Genomic DNA, 23,194 nt, shown 5'->3' with positions numbered 1-23,194 from the left:
CAGAAGAGATCACATCACTCCTGTGTTAGTTTCGCTCCATTGGCTCCCAGTTGATTCTAGAATTAAGTTCAAGATCCTCCTGTTAACCTATAAGGCCTTACATGGAATGGCCCCGTCCTATATTAAGGACCTCATAGTCCCTTACCAACCAATCAGAACACTTCGCTCGCAAAATGCAGGACTGCTTGTGGTTCCTAGAATTGGTAAAAGTACGGTTGGAGGTAGAGCGTTTAGCCACCAAGCCCCTGTCTTATGGAATAAACTCCCAGCTCATATAAGAGAGGCCGACTCAGTTTCTACATTCAAAGCTAGACTGAAAACATTCCTCTTTGGACAGGCTTATTGTCAGACTAGTTAGTATTCAGAGATTATTTAACTTAATGTTAGTTTGTTTAAATTAAACTTAATAATAACTATTTCTTTTAAAAGGCTGCTAGAAGTTGAAGCTGGGGTAACTATGGTACACTGGGGTTCTGTCCTCTTTCCTTTTTTACTTCTACCCTTCCTCTCCTCTATTCTTGATCATAATTTATCATTTAGTTCTCCATGCCTCTGTTTGGTGCAGTGCGATTCATGTATTGTCCCTCTTTTCCTCTCCCCTCCTGGGGAGTGGGAGTGCTTCCAGACTCCAGTTGGCTCATCCGTGCTCCAGTTCCTGACCGTTTACCTCGCCTTTGCTCCTGCTCCTACACCTGGCTGTGGATCCTGCCTCTGGCTCATCTCTGGCTCGTCTCTGCTTTGTACCTGACCGAGTACCTCGTCTCTGCTCCTGCTCCTACACCTGGCTGTGGTTCCTGTCTCCGGCTCGACTCGCGCCTTTGACTGTCCCGATAACCACGGCTGGATGAAGCTCGTCTGCTGGACTTTTATATATGTAGTTGTAGATTTAGATAAGTTAATTCTTCTCTAAGATTTCTGGTAAATCGCCTGTCCGTCCTGGGGGAGGATCCCTCCTTCATGTGGGCACCCCTGAGGTTTCTTCGTTTTTTCCGGAATCCGGTTTTTTTGGGAGTTTTTCCTTACCGCGAAGGGGGGTCTAAGGGCAGGGATGCCAGTATAGCTTAGTCAGTTTGTTAGTTCATTTTAGTATTTTTCTATTGAACTCTTTGTATTCGTGATCCTTTTGATTTCATGTTTTACTTCGAAGCCCATCGAGACGACTGTTGTTGTGATTTTGGGCTATACAAATAAAATTGAAAATTGAAATATGGACCATATTTAAAACACAGCCTTAAATTGTTTTCTGTTTTTGATGAACTCTCATCTCATTTATTCCTTCAGACTTAGCCAACTGAAACACTCAGGGATCTTGACCTGGATTTCTCTGTTTAACAGCAGCACCGCTGAAGCTGGCCCAAACAGCTGTGCAGTTCTGGCCAACAGGCCCTAGAGCTGCATGTTTTCTGTCTGTAACAGATTTTATGTGAGGGGTTAAAAGCACATGAATGGGCCCCTCTGTGTTGGTTCCAATTTAACTTCACCTCATCTGTGCACAAGTGCTAGTCAAAACTGAGGAGCCAGCGGCCAGCAAGTAAGTGAATCTACAGTCAAAACATTCAAGCCAGAGTTAGAGGAAGCCAAACGTGTTCCCATTGTAGTGTGCATTGTTCTTCTTGAGCCCCAAAATGTTGCAGGATTATTAGATGACAGACCAGTGCTCCTGCACTTGGCCGTGGACCTCGCCTCTGGCTCGTCTCGCACCCCCAGGCGACCCCATTTCAATCTGGATGAAGCCCTGCTGCTGCACTTTTCAAACATGTACAGTAGTTGTAGAGTGAGATAACCTAATTCTTCTCTAAGATTTCTGGTACATCGCCTGTCCGTCCTGGGAGAGGACCCCACCTTTATATGGACATCCCTGAGGTTATTCTTTTTTTCTGGAATCCGTTTTTTTTAAAGAGTTTTTTTTCACAGAGAAGGAGGGCAGGGATGTCCAGTTTAGCTTAGTCTGTTTAGTTTAGTTTAGCAGTTACCTACTGTATTTTATGACAGATTTCATGTTCTTATACAATTACCGGCATGAAGCCTTTTGAGACAAGTGTTATAATATTGGGCTATATCAATACAATTGAATTAAGTCTAAAAATATTCCGAAGTTTTACAATTAAACTTGGCAAAGCAAGTTCTGTTTTGCAGGATACAAACTGAACAAGGTGTTGTCCTTGGGTGATGTACAAAATTATTATATCCTTGGTTAAAATATTCTTAAACATGTTACATTCCCAAATGGAGCAAGTCATCACCGCATATATTTCTTATTTATGTTTTGAACAATAAAGCAAAATCATTCTTACATATGTACTTTTAAAATTGGCCTACAGCGACACATAGTTGGGGCAAAAGAAAGGTCCCAAGGCATTGGGGGGGATCAAACTATCAATATTTCAGTTCAAACTTTATTCCTTTGTGGAAACTTTTTTGTTGCCAATTTTGATAATTTATGCGTTAAATAGATTAAGAAAAATGTATTTTACGCATGGGTCGCTCCACTAATGTTGAGATGATGCTCGTTTTGTTTCATTCTTACCCATCCCTGTTTGCTGAAACAGCTTAAGATTTACGAACCTAGCATGTCGATGAGTAAAAGCAAGAAAAACTTGCGACTACAAGTCTTTTTACATTAGTTTGCTTAAAAAGTGATATTTAATTAGTTATGTTGCTGACTAGAAAACAACTGAAATGTGTTTTAATGACGTAAATGATGCAAGAAATATTGTAATTTTGAAGAAAATTAAACATAATGGTGATTTTTATTGTATCCATATGAGAAAGAAATGAAAGAAGACACCACACAGAGTTATAAAATCTGTCTTCACATATATTTTATACCATTTGGAAGTACATTAAGTACATTTTAGAAATAGAAGCTACAGTTTATAAAACCTTTCCAGCAGAATCATTGATGGGCCAGCATCAGCCTTTTTTTTCCTAGCAGACAGGTCAATTTTGTTTTAAGAGAAAAAAGAAAAAAAAATACAAAAACAAAAAAAAAACAGATCGCTACATTGCTTTGTCCTGCGCTACCTTTAAGTTCCCATGAAAGCACCAGCTATCTGTGTCTTTTGTCTCTTATAAAATATAAATTATTGAAAAATATTCAAATGCTTGTGAACTAAATATAATAAAAATGATCTCATAACAAAAATACAGACACAATATAAAAAATATACACAAAGAAAATACATCCAAGACAATAAGGCTTTTCCTTCTAGTATAGTTCTGAGATATGCATATGTCACAAAATATTGGTTTAAATACACTCGTCTGACAAAGAGACACACATAAACAAGTCCTGCAGTAGATTGGAGTCTCCCATATGAAAAAAAGTATATTTTCCTAACAAAACATTAAAAAAAAAAACATTTAAGGTAAGAAACTGTTTTCTCCACTTGTGCAGCCATACTAATATTCGGATTTTGTTTTTGTCAAAGGATTTTATCTTTACAAAGGGGTTAAATTGTAGGAAAAAAATGTGATAATGACTAAAAAAAAAACAGTGTTTTGAAAAGCAATATGTATTTACCCCCAAATACTTTAAGATCGGATTTATGTTGAAAAGGTCACAAGTTTAAAACTTCCTTATAATGAAAAAGCGAAAAAGATCTCAAACATTTACTGCACCTCTGTTCTGCATTCAGTTAGAAACAAAGACTTTGTCCTATATGTGTGTGTTCTTGAAAAAAAAAAGAAAAAAAAAAAAGACAACACTTTCCATATACATGAGAAATTTTTGGTCCCTGTCCTCTAACGCTGTGGATACCCCAATGCACCGTGGCCAAAGACCTCACATGGGCTTTGGTTATTATTCCTGCTTTGTCTGTTGCTTATTTGTGTAATCTGGGTCTCAATAAAGCATTATGAAATACAATCTGTACAAATAGACATCTCAAAAGCTATTTTCATCCATATAGTAACATTCAGTCACTGTAAACAATAACATTGTATTCTAAGATAATATTCAACTTTGGCATTTCCCAGTGTAGAGCCACTGTTCCCACTGTGGGGAGGAAACTGCTGCCCGTTTGTATGAATGCAACCAGTGAATTGTGAGGAAACTCCAAAAAAGAACCCTTGTGTGTTTTTCATACAGTTTGAAATCAAACGCTCTGCCATTCAGCCAACAGGTCTCAAGTGAACTAACTTGCTTTATCTCTGTCTATTGCTTTCGATGATCGCCTGCGTTATCCGCAGATTCCTTTCTGGCACCTTCATCTCTCTCCCCCCCTTGGAAAAAAACAACAACTTCACATTCTGTACATTTCCTATCTGCTATCCTTACGATGTACCTCCTCACTGCACTGGAGCTGCACTCAGACGGCCACAGCAAGCTGTGTGACAGAAAAAAATTGAGGAACATTTGACATTCTTAGGGCTTTCAAAATAAGAAATAAAATAATAAAAAACAAACAAATCTCTTCCTCAGATAAGTAATGCCTTTTTCACAGAACAGACAGGACTACTGGGACAACGCAATCCTAACATAAACAATGACCCGACAAGTTATTCACTTAATCCGCACATCAAACAGTTCTTCTTAGCAAAGGCTCCTGAATTTCCCCGCATAGATTGTCTACATTTTGCTAATACTGGTGGTAAATGCAAAAATGCACAAGTTTCAGTCACAATATGTGTCCTTTGACAAAATGGCAAACATATACATAAAGGTGAGTCAGTTTCTAAAGCAACGGTTACTTTCATTCGTCTTTCAGACACTATGGAAATGAGTCATCTCTACCAAGGCTTTACCAGGCACAAAGCTCAGGGCCAGTGTTTCTAGTGTTGTGTGATCCTAAATCAGCACATTTCAGTTAACGGTCCTTGAGATAAGAGAAGTTTAACTTGAGTCTTCACAAGCAAAACTCTCAATAATTTAATTGGCCTGGCTGGTTTACCTCGGTCCTTTCTAGCAGTATAATACTGGCACAAACTCCTGAAACATCAAATTATGAACAACAATTTGATTTTTTCTTTTTTTTTTTTGGTCCTGCCGAAAAAGTGTCTCCTCTCGAGATAGAAATCATGTCTTTAAATACGGTACAATGCCTTTCTCGGTTCAGATTTGACTTTTTGGGAGCGAAAAGGGAAGTTTTCGCTCCCCTTCTGTTTAACTGAGCTCTGAAATGCATCACTATAGTCAACTCCTCCCCGCTTGTGGTTCACCCTTTGTCTCTTGCTGCTCCTGCCTCCCCCACTTTTATAACCTAAACACAAGAAAACCAGCAGTCTACCGGTAAAGCTAAGGTATATATACAGACATATATATATACAGACATATATATATATATATATATATATATATATATATATGAAATAAAATGTAAAAAAATGACACAACTGCACATTCGCTCGCTCACACCTCTCCAATGCAGGGAACGAATACAGGGGTTTTTGGCTTCTGCCTTCCTTTAAAACATGGTCTGAGAATCAGGAGCTCAGAGCTGAAAAAGACCACAGTTGGTCATTAAAAACATTCGGGTCCCCCCCCCAAAATGCTTTACCAACTAAATCAAACAGTTAAGACTATTTTAAAAGCCTCAGTCCGTGTGGCTCCTAAACTTTGTCCTCACTTCCTTCATTTTTTTTGTCCCCCTCCCATCTCTGCTTTCACTCGTCCGTATCAGGCTTTACGTCCAACATGGCGTGGAGCTCCTCGGGAGTGTAGCCCAACAAGCTTTTCAAGTCACAGACAAAGCGGTAGACGTAGCGCTTCCCAGACGTCTTGTGGATGATGTTCTTGTCGTAGTAGTAACGAAGGCCACGGCTCAGTTTCTCATAATTCATCTTGGGCTTGTTTTTTCTCTTCCCCCACCTCCGGGCAACCTGGAGCAGCACAGATAAACAACGACAGGCCCCAAACATTAGCATGTATTTATTAAAAATCCCTCTGCATATAAAAAAATACTACTATGATGAGCTGGAATCATTTTCTGCCACTGTATTTAGAAAGGAGCCATTTCGTTCATATGGCTAACTACTCAGGACCTCCCATCTCGTGTGCTGGTGACCATCAGGGTCATGACCTCTCACCTCATCTGGATCAGAAAGCTTGAACTCCCAGCCGTCGCCTGTCCAGCTGATGAAAGACTGGCAAGACTTGTCGGTCAGGAGCTCCAGAAGAAACTGCCACAGCTGGATGGGGCCACTACCTGCAGAGCAGACGGCGGAAGAAAAGGAGGTGTTCATTTGAGCCGCTTCAACTGGGAGGAAGCTCTTGTTGGGACGATTGATCACTGTGATGGTTAACCCTTGTGCTATCCTAGGCACCTTAACATTGGGAGTGGGGTCATCTAGACCCACTAGACAGTGCTCTGAACCCTTTTTCTTCAATGATTTGTGATCTTCACTGGTGTCCATGGATTACATGAAATCTTTACACCTTTGTCCACCTTTGTCATGGTAGGGAGAACACGTCAAAGTAAGGTTGGGGTCATCTAAGATAGCACAAGGGTTAAATCACACTAAAGCGTCAATGCATTCAGTTTCTACATTTCAAATAATTACCAGTCAGACGTCTTTCTCTGCCAACTTGAGCCCAAAGGACTCAAAAATTCATATCGGCACAACAAGATTACAAGCAGACATTGTAGGACCATAAATAATCCTTTTTATTGCACCACTGTGGAAAATGTTGCGCCTTTTTTCTTTTACAAAAAAAGAAAGAATTTGAGGTCTAAAGGAGTCAGATTCTTTTCCTTTTGCATGTGAAACTGCTAAATATTCATGCCAATTATTCACTTAGCTCTGAATAGAAACAAAGTAAACATTCTAATCTGGGTCAGGGAGAAAAACTGAATTGGAACCAAATGTCCGACTAAATACAACAGTCTCATTCATATTCCCTGTCTGCCAGTTGTTCTGTACAGTATGTGAATTTAGAGACTGTGTCTATATGAGTTCCAAACTGATGAAATCACCGTTTGTGAAAAAAAAAAAAAAAAGTGTTGTTGCCTTTGGGCCTCAGCAGCAAATCTATGGGAATTGCGTGCTTGAGCACAACAGCTTTCCTATGATACAATGCAACATATTTTCGAAAGAATCAAAACAAAGATAATTAGTTGCACAATAATTTAAAAAGCTGATGCTTTTTTTTAAGCAGTTGACAGAAAAAGACGCAAAAGCGGAACAAAGAGGCCCTAAAACAAAAAAAAAGGCCGGTTCTCTCTCTGAACTAGATTCACTGTGCGGCACTTTAATCGTGTGGTTTTCTCTGCATACACAAGAACCCACCCACTTTTGAGGCTCACACGTTCAAAATCACACCTGCCGGTGCAACATGCCGCCTCAGCAAAACTGGAGCTGAGCAAAAGTCACCTCTTTTAGAAAACCAAAGGTACCTCTGCACGATGCAAACAAAAGCTTCCTTGGAAACAGACATGTGGGTTGAAGCACTGAAATGGTACTTCAAAGCCGTTCTGTTTTTTTTTTTTTTGGAAGGATTGAAGGTGGTGCGCGACAAAAGGCCCCTCCGAGTTTGGAAAATGGGCGCCTGTGCAACACTGCGTCTCTTTCACACCGAAAAGTGCGGCTCACATTCCAAAAGTCTGCCTCTGCGGCACCCGGCCCACATAAGGATGATACCAGCCCCCCCTTGCAATCTCACGCCAGCGACCCTTTTTACACACACACTCAACTTTCCAAAAATACACGACAATTTTTTAGGCACAATGGGACAGAAGCACACTGTGCAGCAAAAGGGCAGCAGCCTCCAGTCCCAGCAGTGTTCAACAGGAATTCAATGCTGTTGAAGTTTTTCTATGTGCAGCCAAGGTTTAGGAAAAAAGAAAAGGAAAAAAAAAAAGAAAAGGCCTATTTCAACATGACTTTATTGTTGTTCAACCTGACTGCTATTAACAGCAATGCCAGTCATAGACTGATGCAGGCATTTTTCCATATCGCAGTCAAAGAGACCGAAGAGAAAAAACAACGACTGAAAGTTCATCAGGTTGCAGGGCTTTCTGAAGTTGCTGCAGGTAGGTTGTAAATGCTGAATTATCACCGGAAAACCACAAAGATGACAACTGGAGCTTGAGCTATCTAACTGCAGGCTTATCTCCCTCCATGAGTGTCACCTGTCACCTCGTCACTGGAACGAGAGGCCACGCAGAGCAGCCTGCCTGTCGAGCTGCAGCAGTTTTGAATTCAAAAAAAGTAGCTCTTTCAATTTAGATTCATTTTCTTCCCTTTTATTTTGTTTTATCGCTGCTGACATTTTTGCTTCTTTATTTGGTCTTATGCATCCCTAAAAAAAGAAAAAGGAAACACGCTTGATGTTCCCTGACAGATAGCTGTTTAGAAAATATTAGCATGATTATATTCTTCCATTTTAGTCTAATGGTTTGGTAAAATGGGGTGGGGGGGGGGGGGGGGTGTAACTCCAGCTCTAATGGTTCAAAGGGAGTTCGAGATTGCATTTTACTCTTCATTATTTGATTATATCGATATTATGGCATTCTCCAACATCATTAAAAATGAATGACTCATTGTTCTTCAAGAGGCTTTTTGAACTAACATTCACAAATATAACCAATTACTAGTGCATACTGACTTTAGGCCCATCCAATCAAATCTGTAAGGCATTGTTGATCAATAGAAAGAGGAAAAATCCTTCTTAGACTTCGCCATGTTTAACACAGATTTGATCACAACTAATATAGCCCCAAAATTTGAAGCTATCCAAGGGCTTCATTTAAAAAAACAAAGATCCTTTCCTTTCGGCCCAACATGATCTTGCAGGATAATAATGACCACATATATAATAATAGCTGTACTTATGACTCACAGTTCAAATATAAATCCACATAACCAGTTAAAAGTAGCAGGAACTGCAACTTTCAAGCTGAAAACCAATAACACATTTGCTTCAGAGGCTGCAAATATCTCCACATCTTTGTGAACTAGAAGAACAGATACAAGCGGCTTCTTCAAAATGTGTTAAGTGTGAAGATGCCTCATCAGATGAAGAGATAACTGTGCTCTGGTGCAGAAGCAGGCATGATTTCTGTGTTTCACTCTCGTTGTTAGGGACAAGCTGTTAAAAAAAAAAAAAATGGGTTGAGATGCGGGCTGCAGATAAAAAAAACAGGTATACGAGAGATGTAGATAGAGCGAGAGAGTGAAAAAGAACAAGTTATGAGCAGAATCTATTTTGTTTCCTGCCAACTTTCAGGGCTCTAGGTAGAGGGGGGGGGGATTTTTTCCCCCTCTCTAAAAAGGACACATTACAATCCTCCCACATCTGGAGCTTTTGCAGAGCATCGACAAATGTGTAACAGCTGTATACCCAAGTGATGAAAATTGTATATAAAGCACGAATGATCAGAGCTAAAGGGTTTAAACAGGTTGTTTTACTTCAAACTACTGACTCAAACTAGTGTGGAAACTGTAATTACAGACACAAATGGAATTTTTCCAAGACACCCTTCACGATGTTGCGTTCGGCCTTGAGGATTAAAAAAAAACGTAATGAATTCAAGTCTGACCCTTGGACATGTGACAGTACCTGTGTATCCTGCCAGCGCCGCTGCTGGGATGACGGGTTTATCCTTGCTGAGGTCTGAGCGCTCCCTCACGTAGTCTTTGAAGGTGCCCTTGGGTTTGTGGCCATGCAGAGCAGTGGAGTAATCTTCCGAGTCAAAGCTGTCGTATGACGGTACCCGCTGAAGACTGTTGAATGAGGACTGGCTGCTCCATGACTGGGTCAGTCGGTCACAGCTTTCAAAGCTATCAATGCTCTCAAAGGAGTCTTGACCTCCGAGTTTGCCTGATTGGAGAAAAAAGAAAAGAAAAAGGGGGAGAAGACGAGCGGTTATTGGTGAAGAGGTGTTTTTCCATCAACAGGTACTGTAGTAATTAAAGGCAGAAATTGAATGAGTTTAAGTAATTATTAAGTTCCATCATCTTTTGATCTATTGTAAAAGTGTTCCCAATGGTCTTTTAATTATGATTATGCTGTTTTTAGCCAAAATAAAAAACATAATTTCAGCAGAGAGGCAGTAGTTCAATAAATGTTTGCCTGCAGGTTATGGGCTGTTGGTGCTGAGCAACTCCGCCCCCACTTCCCATTTGTTTACACTCTCTCCTGCTAGCTTGCAACCTCTCACAACCGCAGTGTAACATTAATGGCAAGAAATATCAAAACTATCCAGCCGTACAATTTTGAGCCAGAGGTCTGCTCAGACGTGCATGGATCTATTTGTCTGCAGGTGGACACTGGAGCAGGGAAGGGGGTTTATGGGCCGCTGATAGTAACTTCTATGCAACATCTATAAGCTTTTTCCAGCTGCACCTTTTCATCTACTTCTAATTCACAGCAATTTTAACAAAGAAAGACTCGGAAATACAGTTTGAAGGACTTATATCTTGTAAAATCTTTTAAGTGGATTAGAATGTTAATTTCTCACAAAGAAACATCCCCAAAGTGGTATTTTGAGTATTTCTCAAAAGAACTCACACCCCGAGGACCAGCTCCTCCCAATCCACGAAAACAAGTGGGTTCTAACAGTGTGACATGGATAAGGGAGGAACAGCCCCTTCCGTCTGGGCTATCAGCACCGCCGCCAGGCTAACACACACACACACACACTTTCTCTGCAGAGCTAGTGATGTTTGGCAAAAACACTTTAATGTTATATGCACAATCTGCACATCCATCTTAACAAAGGTTTGGATGCTGCCAACGCAGGCTTTAAGTTGACGTCATGAAATGGGCGGCGGTGCCTCAGAGATCGAGTAGTCTTATTTCCAGGTAGGAAAATGAGCTGTGAAAAAAAACTAATATTTGATTAAAAAATGTTCTTTAGAATGCCAAAGGTCATATATGATCATATATATTCATTCATTCATCTTCTTCCGTTTTATCCCTTTCGGGGTCGCGGGGCTTCCGGAGTCTATCCCGGCCACTTATGGGTGAAGGCAGGGGACGCCCTGGACAGGTCGCCAGTCTGTCGCAGGGTCACACATATCACACACCCATGCACACTCACACTCACACCTATGGACAATTTGGGTTGACCAATTAACCTATGAAGCATGTTTTTGGACAGTGGGAGGAAGCCGGAGTCCCAGAGAGAACCCACAAATGCACATATATAAAGACATAGTTTATTCTGAAAGGCTTAAAAAAAGCATGATATGGGCCCTTGAATTTTCTTTTTACATGACCTCCATCATCAGAAAAATGCTACAAGAACTGTTAGAAACACAGGAAAAACTCCATTTGTCATCTGAGTGTTTTGGTTTTTTTTTAACACAGGAGAAAATTTAAATACACTGACAAAGACAAGAATTTGTTACGTAACATTTCCTTTGTCAGCTAGAGCTCTGAGATGTGTCAATCTGTTTCTAACTTCATTTCCCTTTCAAAACAACCATTTGGGTTTGTTTTTTCCTAAAAGAAAAGACAATCACACAAATGATCTTGCTATTTTTGGCCTTGTCAAAGACAAGCAGAGTGTTTGAGTCCTGAACAAATGACAGATAATGCAGTGCCTTCTTACACTGATGCTACAACCTCAGCAACTGAAATTGAAGCCACATGTGGATTGTCGGTGGTGCTACAAAGTACTTTCCCACGTCAGGGAAAGCACAACACAATGCTTAGAAGCTTGGCATGCATGTTGCATTGATGATTGGGCTTCAAATCTTACAGGGAAATGCTTGGAGACCTAGAAGGGTTCTTGAATGACTTATATAGATCACGCTATTCATTTATACAGCTGGGGGATTTGTGAGAAAATAGACCTAGGCTTCATAGCTACAAATGTAAACTATGCTGCTAATTCCACTTTAAACTATCAGTGGGAGAAAAAACAAGCTTGCACGTTGAAAAAAACAAAAAAAAAGCAAACAGTTTCATGAGAAAACCCCTATGCTTGCTGACTGAAGATGACACCTCCATCTCCTTACCCAGAATGTAGAGGCTGAGCCGAAGAAAGGAGGCCAACATCAACAAGAAAAAAAAAAAAAAAGTCTTTAAGGTTACAGCGCTTGAACTGCTTTACATAAGGACAGGCGGTAAGAGAAGAACGAATTGCGGCTTTGGTTTGTGTATCAGTCTGACAAAAACAATAGAGCTCTCTTTTTTTCCCAACTCAGTCTAAAGTGTGTGAGGCGGGTTTGTTTGAACCACAAACCAACCAGAGTGCCTGCTTTCCTTCTCTTCTAATACATGCACACTGATGTGGCATGACAAGATTCTGGTCGCTTCAGCACAATCATGTGAAGAAAACACCCACAGACACCTTTAAACATTGTACGTGCAGTAACACAATTGCATGCATGCACAGGCTCACACATTCGTAAGGAGACGAATGTAGGTACGACGTTACCGAATTTCAGTTATAGTCTTAATCATGCGGTTTATAAACTCCCTCACCTCTGCTGAGGCGTCCCACACACATGTTGTCAGGGGAGACCACCTCCTGCTTGACAGAGAAGTAGTCCCCTGGCATGGAGTTCAGGGCCGTGTCGCGCAGGATGACAGCGGGGTATTCGCTTTCATACTTGAGGGTGAGCAGCTCCTCTGAGCTGATGGGATGCAGGGTCTGGTAGGACTCTGTGATGAAGCCGGGCTCTGAGTATTCAGAAGGAGGGACACACTGAGCATGCTCAACACCATAGCCTGGAGATACATAAACCGATATTAGTATAGAAAAGAAATAAAACAAAATAAAATAAAAACAGGAAAGGACCAAACAAAACAAAAAGGAATAATTAAAAAAAATATATATATTTTGCACTGAATTTGGGCTTGAAATAAACGCAAGATAGCTCATTTCTAATAATGTACAAGTGATAAACATAAACAAAACAAAACTAAATGATCCACGACATTAACCGCTATTAGAAAGTGTGACAGACGAGAAAGTAATGAGTACTTACTGAAAAAACAGTCTGAGGTATAACGGGATTCCTGGAAGTTGGAGGTCAGTCCATTGATGGGGTAATGCTTTGTATCCTCTTCATGAAAAATGGATGAGAGTGAACGTCATTGACCTCATTATTGATTTTTTTTTTTTTTTTTTGTATCATGTAACTGCATCAGAGTTATCAAAAATTAATGACCTAATAGCCAAACTGTGTTTTCTAGTTAGGATCCTGTTACTAAAGTGAAAACCATCTGAGTCCTTCATTTGAATGAACAGTAATTATATTTTGCATTGAGAGTTTTTTTTTAATTGTTTTATAATGAAAAGAATTCTCAGCGAATATGTGGAATATTTCAATTTCAGTGTAGTCATTTTACCTTTTTGAAGCATTTCTAAATGTTCCCAAAGGATGTCGCCTACAAAGTCAGGAGCTAAGTCCAAGAAGCGCTCTTTCCCCATTGCACACAGGCTGGCTCCATTCATGACAAACTTATCAAAGTCCACATTCTTCAGGCTGAACTCATTCACTGTCCATGTTAGCCACTCAGCCACGTGGTTTTCTGTCCACTGTCTGGGATCTGAAAATGATTTGTTTGCTTATTTAATTTCCAGTAAAAACTAGAGTTCAAACACAACTGGTACACATTTGTGCAGCAAATTCGTCTAAAATTGAGATTGACAAAGAGTGTGAACAGTTCCTGCTAGGATCTCTATATAACAGAATTTGCAAAATGTCACTTCAGCTATCACTAAAGAGCAGGAGGGAAGAAAAGAGAAACTGTGGCCATCAATTAAACTATTGCGCAACTGCAAGTTGACGCATAAAAGTCATGTTTTAGAAAAGCTTACGTCCAATTTTAATATTAGAAGACTGCTTGTGAGTCAAATCTAGAAGTTTGGAAGTCACTAACTGAGTGCATCCTCCATTTTTCTTTGCTGACTGCTCTGATTCAGCTGTGATGTGAAAGCATGTGCTTTCCTGCCATGTGAAACACTGAGCTTGTCTTTCAGGCTCACGCTTAATCGACGACTTTTGATTTCCTCAATGGAAATGTTAACATGGACTAATGAGAACACATGCAGCTAAGAGTTTTACCTTTGGGAATTCCCAGTCGCTGTTGTTCCTTTGTGAAGCCGCTGAAGGTGGCCTTCAGAGCCTGAGACATCATCTCTTTACTTCCTGGAGTCAGCAAGGGCACATCGCCGCACTCTGGATCTGCAAAACACGAATTGCAATTGTTAACTTTCAAATTTATTTCTGTGGATTATCAACAAATGATTTGTTTTCCTAAGATATGAATAATTGATTTGCTAACTCAACAGACTGCGCAAATGCACCCAACAAACAAGCCCAGAAAACTGGAATGTATTTCATGCCAATGAACCAGACAGAATGGAAACTTAGCTGAGAGGATATGAAACAGAGGGGCTTGTGGATGTAATTCAAATAGACATTCACACCAGTACACTCATGCAAACAAACCTACTGATGCACACACACAGACACACAAAAATCAACGGGGTTAGATATTCCGTGATCGACGACATGAAACAACAATTACAGTTCGTCTAGACAGAAACCCCTCCGTATCAAAAGCAATCCATTTCAAAAGGGCGAGCCCACAGCTTTGGATTAGATCTATTCAAAAACAATGGATGCAAACACATTTTTCAACCGAAAACAATGTTCAAACCCTACTGCAGGTAATTGAAATATTTGAAGAAGCGGTCATTTAAACATAGTTTCGTAATACACCGTACATTTTGAAAAGGGTTTCAGTGTCTGAAACTACAAGGATCATTCAGCATATCCTCCCCATCTGACATGCAGGTGTATTTACAAAACGTTTGTCTCAGCTAGACTTCCATCCTGGGTGGGGGACCGAGGCCGCCTGCCCATCGGTGAAACTGTGACCCCTGCTATCCCTCCTACTATGCTGCCCCAACACAGTGATCCCACTGTCACAAGACCAAGCACTGGGTCAAACATGCTGACAGGTCAAGGGGCAAGGAATGGGGTGATGATGTCGCATCGGCTGCTGGCGGGTGGCTTAAGGAGTTAGGGGGTGGGCTGTCTCAAGGGTTTCAATCGCACACTGGGGTTACTGTTCTCTGCTCATTGCCAGTGGGCACCCAGTGGGGAACAAAGCCCCCTTTGATGGCCTTAAACACTGCCTGATGACTCGCACTCATCTAATTAGATCCAACAGACTGCAAATGTGTGGGATAAGAGGGCAAAGGAGGTGAGACAATGGAGGGAGAGGGGGAAAGACCCTCAAGCAATGGAGATCAGAATGGATAACTGATAAACAAACTTCACAAAAAATACTTGTAAAGAAATGAGAAGAAGCTCTGTAAAGTGAGGATCATTTGACACTTTTTTCATACTTTACATGACAAGATGTGTTTGAGTAGCACACACAAATGTTCGTGAGGCCTTAAACTATCAAAAGTATCTTTAGGTTTGTCTGGATGATTCAGGAAAGTCCCAACAAGGCTGCTGGGAAAGCAGCTAGACGGGACCCACAACCTAAAGTACCATCATCCCCATCCCTAAAACTCATGTCCTGGCGTCTCAAGTAGCTGGAGGTTTTATCAGAGGAGTACACTGAGACAGAATTCAGTCCGCGCTCGTTCTTACCACTCACTAATGTCATGACCTTGTCTGGAATGCACAGCAGCTGTCCCAGCTTCGCCCAAGTAGCCCATGTCTGTCTGGCTAAGAAATTGGGTCTTTTTATGTGCATGTCTCAGACGAAAGAAGCCGCTCTACAGACTGACTTGTTACAGACGAAGTACAAAAGAGCACTGCTTCTTCATGCAATTCAATTTGCCCAGTAGTAACGTCGCTCTTCTGTACACTTGTGAACATAAATTCAACCAATCTTAGCAAGGCAATGATTGATGGTAAACATTAATATAAAGTTATGCAAAGCATCTGGCTATGGATTAGTTCAGTATTATTGAGATGACTCAAAATTAAGAACTTGGAATACACGAAAAGTAGCACCCAAACTGAACATTTATCTTCATTTCAACCTAAAAAACCTTAGTCTTGTCATCTAGCAATTGCACTTTTCTATTAAGTAGCACTGGCAGTTCAGCAACATTCGTGTAGCACAAGAGCTGCAAGCTGAGATGAAACTGGGGCTCAGTCTGCACTTTGATGTAAAGGCAGGGGCAAAAAGGTGGCAGTTTATTTAAGCTAGATGGAGTGGAGTTTGTCTGCACTTTCGAAGCATTTACCCCCCTCCCTCACCACAGCTTTCATCAGCCCGGCCCCAGCATAGTTGCCCACACAGACTTGAACCCACTTGAGCACTAAATCCTCCATCAAAGACACTCAACACTATACAGTATGAGAACAAACAATAAGCACTTTTAACAGAAAATTGTGAAAAATGGTTTGAAGTGGGGTTGTTGTTTTTTTTTTAACCCCCATTATATTTTAGCAAATCAAAGCAAATTTCTGAAACGGTTAGGTGACAGAAAAATTCTTCCCCTCCAAAATATGTAGACTCTTCAGCTAGATGAATATGCATGGCTTTCTTGCATCTTAAAACAGTGGGCACAACATTACAGAGAGGCACTCCCTAAATGTAACAGCAAAGTGATAATAGAGAAGTCTCCATGGTGAATGATCTATATGAAAGTTATCTGTGGCAGTGCTAATGTACAATGTGCATCCATTAGTGGGAGGGAAGCGAGCATGGATCTCTGGTAAATGATGAAGTCCTGATACGATTTCAATGCCTGTGAGTCCCATTAGATGCAGAATGGTCAGTGTGCACCGAGAGTTAAAGCATCAACAAGTCATCACTTTCCACATTAGACGGTGCGGGTCTGTCCGGAAAAAGAGTCCCATCCACTTAGCTCACAAAATACAGGAGAGAGTGTAAATCGCAGACAAGATTATGGCGTTCACATTTCACCAGCGAGACACAGTCTAAAGATTGTTTGTCTGGAAGCTGCAAGATGCAAACCTATCCTAATAATACAGAAAGAATAAAATAGTCTTTTCTAAGAGTCACTGATTAAGTGCGATTCATGTTTAGTCTACATGTGAGGTGAAAGTAGCCACTCAGCCTTGCTATAGCAAACAGGCATGAGACTTTTGTTTCTCCATCCACTGATGTTTAAATCATTGCTCTGCTGTCATAATCACATGGTATTTTCTCTTTAGGGCATACTTGACACCTTACAATTTTTATTTAAAAAACAGAAAACATTAACCATGCAAAAGTGCAAGTGGGAAATCTGGAGTCTGGTAGCTGGGGAAAATGCCCATTGGTCTGAAACAGGCACAGCTGAGCAAGGTAGGCTTGGGAAGATAGCAAGGGAGCATCTTCGGTGGGTGAGGGGTGACTGAAGAGGTTGGTGAGTCACCGACTTGAAATATGAGCCCATCACAGGACGCAGCAACCAGGGCTGGGCACAAAGATTGTGAGACAGAAGCAGCAGAAGCAGACAAATGAATGGAGGGGGGGGGGGGGGGGGTCATAAAGCTCCCTCTCTTCTTTTCGTCTCTGGAGTGACATCACAATGGGATCAGTGCCATCTCCCAGCCTCTGCCGAAGGCTCAGTTCATTCATAAAGCCTGGACTGCTGCCTCTCCTCAGAATGATGCAATGTAAAATGCAGAGCAGGCAACCAGACCGAACAAATAAGGAACAATATGCTTTCTATCATGAACAAGCTATAAATAGCTTTGCAGAGTTAACAAATGGGTGTGTTGAGAAAAATAACAAGTAGACTTTGACCAAACTTAGGACTAAATCTATTTGGTTGTTAAAAAAGAATATACCCAAATATAAACGAGTGACACTTTTTACTCTTAAAGCACTTCTTTAGTTTCAGTGTGGGTTTAAAGTGTAAGAGTGTCCATTTTTGTGGCTTGATTGCAACTTCCTGCTGGAAGTGAGGTGAACTGTGGGTTCAGGCGAGGGTCATTTAATAGAAATCACTGAGGCCTTTATAACTACCCTTACATTCACAGAGGTATATATCAACATTATCCCTGCAAGCAGCTGGGAAAAAGACGGGAGGTCTGTGGCAGCCCTAAGCTGGGTTTTTAAAGACAGGCCAGTCTACCCACATCAGACAAGAGCTCACAGTGGTAGCTGAGACAGCCTTTGATGGAGATCTATATCTGGACCCCTGTTCAGGGAAGGCAAGTTCATAAACCCAACTTGCATAAAGGGGGCTCTATTCAGTGCCACTGGGCGATAAAGTGGCTACTGAGTGCTGCAGTGCAACAAGGAAAGGATAGATTGGCAGTCTGGTTTTAAGAGGTCTAAGAATATTTAGGTTTCCATCTCAATGCCAAGAATCACCAACACAATTGTAGACAACATGATGCAGCTATGTCAAACCTCAACCAAACCATTCATCAAAGCAGGACAATGTAGGGCTTAGGTGATCCAGTGGAACGCCAAAATAAAATACAATAAAAAACTCCCACCATTACCCAGAACATTGCTGATTCACTCCTTTTTATTCTAAGATCCCAACCACGGTATACTGGCCAGAAACACGAGCCTGTGGTGGTGTTTGGCAGCTGTATGGGACAAGGCCAGTAGTGCTGACATCTGTCGCTGGCAGTGAAAATAGAGATGTCCAGGACCAACAGCACTACAGACATATTGCCTACTGAAGCAGACAATAAGTCAGCCTGATACCCAATAGCTGCCTTTTCTGTCTTCCTAGCCCTCAGTCTCTCAAATCGTATTAGCTTATGATGTGAAAGTGCATTAACTCCAATGTTCGTGCCAAAGTCTCAGCATTTGATAGGACATTGTGTTGCCAATGGTCCATGCCAGAAACAGAAGCTAAAAAAAACTTTATAAAAAGCTTTTTTTTTCCTTTTCTTTTTTCTCTAGAATTGTCAGTGAAAAACAATTAAGTTCCCTCTGGGTCCTTGGTCAATGTTTAACAGCCTTCAAGGTTGACTGCTCTGTTATCATGAGCAATGTAAAAAAATGTCTGACATTTAAGGAGGCTTCAAGTATTCCAGATTGAGCAACATCAATGTGCAATAGCAGTTTTAGCTATAAGGGTCTCTATTACCTCGAGACAAGTAGGGATTGAAAACTGACAAATTTTGAGTGATTTCCATGGTTTCCCTATCGGACCTTAGAATAGTGGGACGGAGAGGGTAAGTAACAGGCAAGCGAAATACTACAGAGTGTAGGTGGTGCTAGCAGCCCCACCCCCAACAGCCCCCACCCATTGCCTCCATCACTGTTATAAACAGACATGGGATGCTTTGGGGGGACTGTTTAGGCATTAAACCAAACACAAGACATATCTGACAAACAGTTTACTCTCCACGTTGCATTTTTTCCACAAAACATGGTGCCTGCCACATTTTCAGTCCAAACGGATACATTCCACAACAAGGTTGCTGATACAAGTGTGAACTGTGTGGGACAAAATAGAGAAACCCATTCACTCACACTCATGCCCCCCAACCAGTCTCTGGTTTGACGTGTATGCATGTAAGTCATGTAATGGCTGGGTCTAATTATATATCATGCATACACAAAAGAGGGTTGCTTGTTTGAAGGCAAGCTATGTTCCACAGATGGATACTTGATAAATAAATTCCCTGCAGACCACACTGTTTTCATGTTGCATGCCTCACATTCCACCTCTGTTTTACAATCACTAATGTGCTTCTCACAGCTTTCTTGTTTTCCTCTAATGTGACCAAAAATGACTTGCGGTCTAAGTGGCAAGATGGTTTCAGCTCTGGATGATGAATTGGATTTCTATTTTAGGCTTAGTGTCGCCTCTGTAGCTAATTGGAGTAAAAATGAAGTCCAATACCTGACCACATCTCTCTTCCATTATCCTAATTTGATATGTGGACTTTTCTTCAAAACACACACAATCAAGAGCAGACAAGTTGTGACTCATATCATCAAAGCATGACTGGACTTCAGGGGATAGCATGCAGCTTCTTTAGACAATGTGACTGGTCATGATGAACATAATGACCGTATCTTGTAAAATTCCACTCCATGACTCATGGTTTACCCAGTACCTTGTTGCCACATGAAGCAATCACACACTTCATGGGAGTATACTGTGTGTCTCTAGTAAGGTATGAAAGGTAGGAAAGTTTAAAAAATAAACACAATGAGAGGTTTCGTTTATTCCCTTTTCCCCAAATAAAGTATAACTGCCTGCTATCCCATCATTTTACCCATGGTTGATTCGATAAACATCTAACTAGTACAGCCCAGTAAAAGACGAAAATTTGAAGAAAAATTCATAAGCAATTGCTCATTGTGCATGAAATGCTTATGAAAGAACTTTTTGGAGAAGTGTAGGAGATCTTTAGGATGGAAAAAAAGAGAAAAAAACACTGATTTAAAGATTAGACCTTTTGTGGAACACAACAAGGTTCATGTGAATGTAGCCTCACTCAGTACAGCCTTGATACTGTTGGTCTGATCCACATTTAGTCAGCAGCTTTGCCCCATTTATTCATCTGATTACAAAACCAGCATGCATTGCATACAGACTCAAGAACAGGTGGCGTACAACAAGACAGGGAAAAAAAAAAGAAGAAGATCTGGAGCAAACCCTCAAACAACGTGTGTTGTATGGCCTCAATTTGGACAGCTAGATATCAGTGTTGACACAAATCTTCCAGGAGGCTTGATGTATCTCACAGAAGTCGAGTTTCTGTAGCAGCCTAGCTTTCTTATCATTCACAGGAAGCGCTGCTCTTGAATGTAAGGTCATAGCACAAGAGCAGAAAAAAAAAATAAGTAGAGCAAAATCTTAAAAAAAAAAAAAAATTTGAAAGTAAGTAAATGTGTGGGTAACAACTTCAGGTAGGGTCGAGCAAGTTAGTTAACTATTAAGAGCAGGATCCAGTAAGCTGAAACACATTTGGACAGCCAGTGGTGTGTGGTGCAGCAGGAGTCTAGTGGCATGACTCAGGGATTACAAGCTGACTGGTGATGGGACAATGTGGAATCACCAGAAACCCACCAAATACCACATCAAGGAGGCGTGAGAAGTCTCCATGTGGCCAACTAAAAGCCATGGAAACAGAGGGAAAAAAAGGGGAATAGGGAGTGGAGATTTATTGTGAATTCTGCTCGAGGGTGGGTGAATGACTAAAACACTGGCTCTTACCAAAAAAATAATAATATATGTGAGCGTTCTATTTCCCCCAGAGTAAAATATCTAGGCGTGTTAATCTGAGTGCTATTAACTGTAGAAGAACAATTGCTAAAACCAGATGCTACATTTTGAATGCCACTTTCTAAGTTGTTACACTGTCATCGTATTGACCAAACGTGGTGATTCCTCAGCTCATCTCTCAACAGATGTTTGTTATTAAGCAAACTCTTGTATATGCTGCTGGCGCGCCTTAGTTTATGACTCAGCTTTATACGCAAAAAATAGGGCGTGCCACTGGGAAAGGTTTGATAAAAGATTCACATCATATTATGTTTTTTTTCTTTCTTTCATGAGCGGCAAAGTAGATGATGGTTCAGAATAGTACCAATAAAAGGGAACATCAATAACAGAAAAAGTTTCCTTGAGACAAAGTGCATTGCATTGCAAAAAAATAAAAGAAACAGGGTTGTTGTTGTTGAGTCACGCAGACCATCAATTCATTGACACCTACACAATCGTCTGTCAAGCCAATGCAGTGAGGTCTATTGAAGAAGCTGGCAAATTGTTTGCCCTGTAGGCCCAGACAACTGAACACAATTACAGCAGCATAATGGACCGAACTACTTTGTCCACTGATGTTTTGATTTTGATAACCACACTGGCTTCGGTTTGGCGTGACAAACCTCTGACAAAAAACTGACGCGTCGGATCCATTTGGCCTGGACTCAGTGACGGAACACATCGAGAGAAACCCAGTTCCCCAACAGTGTTTGTACAGCTGCCAGCCAGTCATGCACTCTCAAACATCAGCATTTATTGCACCGTGCTACCAGAGTAGTGCTGACACAAAAAGACTACAGCTAAAACTTTACGATTATGTAACTCCTTCTCCAAAGCTCCATTCTGGAAGCACTGACTTTGGGACACTCTTCAAAGTCTCCAAGTTTGCCTAAAAGCGCTTTGTGCAATATGGCTTGTGTGGAAGGGGATGCTATTTAAGACCCCCTTTACAGAAACCCAAAATCTATCAGTTGCAAAACACTGCAGTATTTTGACAAGATAAAGGTCAGACTCCCCCGAAGCTGTTTCTTTTGCTTCAATGCATGCCACCCAGCAGGGCATGCTCACAAACATTCCTGCCAGGCACTGAACCCCGACTTTCAAGCCTGACAAAACAAAAGTAAAGTGAAATTGGGACAACACAGTCATAAAAAAAAACAGACTTGTAAATGATCGACACACCTTGTCTCCTTAGGATTACATCTTCAACTGCATGAAAGTTTGCTTTGATTGCTTGGTAAGACACTCTTGAAAGAGGCCTACATGTTTCAGCTCACTGTAAAGCTGAAGAACTGGGTTTTGTTATGGCTATGTGATGCATTCACTAACAAACCATGAAGGTCAGGGTTACCATGAATTAACTGCTGTGCCAGCAATGGCCTACTGTAACAGAGAAACAACAGCTTGAAGGAACATTAGAAGCTCTGTTTGGTTGCACCTTCGACCCTGACGGTGTGTGAGCGCTCTGAAAGGAATTACTTCATCTGCAGAGCGAGGACAGGCCCTGAGTAAGCCGACACTGGCTACACTTCTGTCCCAAAACGAAAACAAACAGTACAGTAAGGTGGGCTGGAACCATTTAAGCCTGTTAGTTGGGTATGCATGGAAGTACAGTAGGCTATTTAGATGCAGGTGTTCCAAAGAGAGTGGGGGGGGGGGGGGGGAGTGACAGCTGTACTTCCCACGGTGCCATGAAAAGCAGAGCGGCCACGTCTGCTGGGAGAGTTGTTCCTTCCAGCAGATACACAGCTGCATAGCAGCAAATATACTTCTGTTCTTTGGCCTTTGTCAGTGCAGGGTACAGCTCTTCACATACCTGCAAGGCTGTCATGTCTTTAAAAGGTTAGGATAAGAAAAAAAGCTCTAAACTTTTGGCAGCACAACCGTGTGTGCACATAAGAGACCATAAAGACGAGGTTGTGAACTACTCGTTGATGCCCAAGTGCACCTAAGTGAGTGTTAGAATGCTAAATGTTTGTGCAAGACAGAGCAGCACTTTCGTGACTTTGTAGTAGCTGTCAGCAGAATTACAGGATTTCCAAAGATATGAACGTATGACGTTGTATTCTGCAGCTATTGACAGCAGGTAGACAGACAGTGGCTAATGTGGTGACTCACAGCCCGTTAGT

The 23,194-nt window shown here is 41.2% G+C and overlaps 1 protein-coding gene across 3 annotated transcripts in view; it reads right to left on the bottom strand.

Annotated features, from left to right (window-relative positions):
* Positions 1-2,797: 2,797 nt before the first annotated feature.
* The window catches only part of ets1 (ETS proto-oncogene 1, transcription factor), a 44,073-nt gene continuing 23,676 nt past the window's right edge, over positions 2,798-23,194 (bottom strand). For 2 of the 3 annotated variants that reach the window (XM_011482903.4, XM_004075863.5), the window contains 7 exons: positions 13,963-14,082; positions 13,244-13,444; positions 12,880-12,957; positions 12,374-12,619; positions 9,500-9,760; positions 6,028-6,146; positions 2,798-5,820 (listed from right to left, as the gene is read on the bottom strand). In XM_011482903.4, the coding sequence (XP_011481205.1) occupies positions 5,605-5,820; positions 6,028-6,146; positions 9,500-9,760; positions 12,374-12,619; positions 12,880-12,957; positions 13,244-13,444; positions 13,963-14,082 (1,241 nt within the window). In that variant the 3' untranslated portion in view covers positions 2,798-5,604. The remainder of the gene's footprint in view (positions 5,821-6,027; positions 6,147-9,499; positions 9,761-12,373; positions 12,620-12,879; positions 12,958-13,243; positions 13,445-13,962; positions 14,083-23,194) is intronic. The other variant, XM_078929745.1, reaches the window with a different exon arrangement.

The sequence above is a fragment of the Oryzias latipes genome, chromosome 13 (genome assembly GCF_053564925.1).
Source record: "Oryzias latipes strain Hd-rR chromosome 13, Olatipes_Hd-rR_3.1".
NCBI lineage: Eukaryota > Metazoa > Chordata > Actinopteri > Beloniformes > Adrianichthyidae > Oryzias > Oryzias latipes.
The sequence above is the reverse complement of the archived record's forward strand: the minus strand, read 5'-3'. Positions and strand labels throughout refer to the sequence as shown.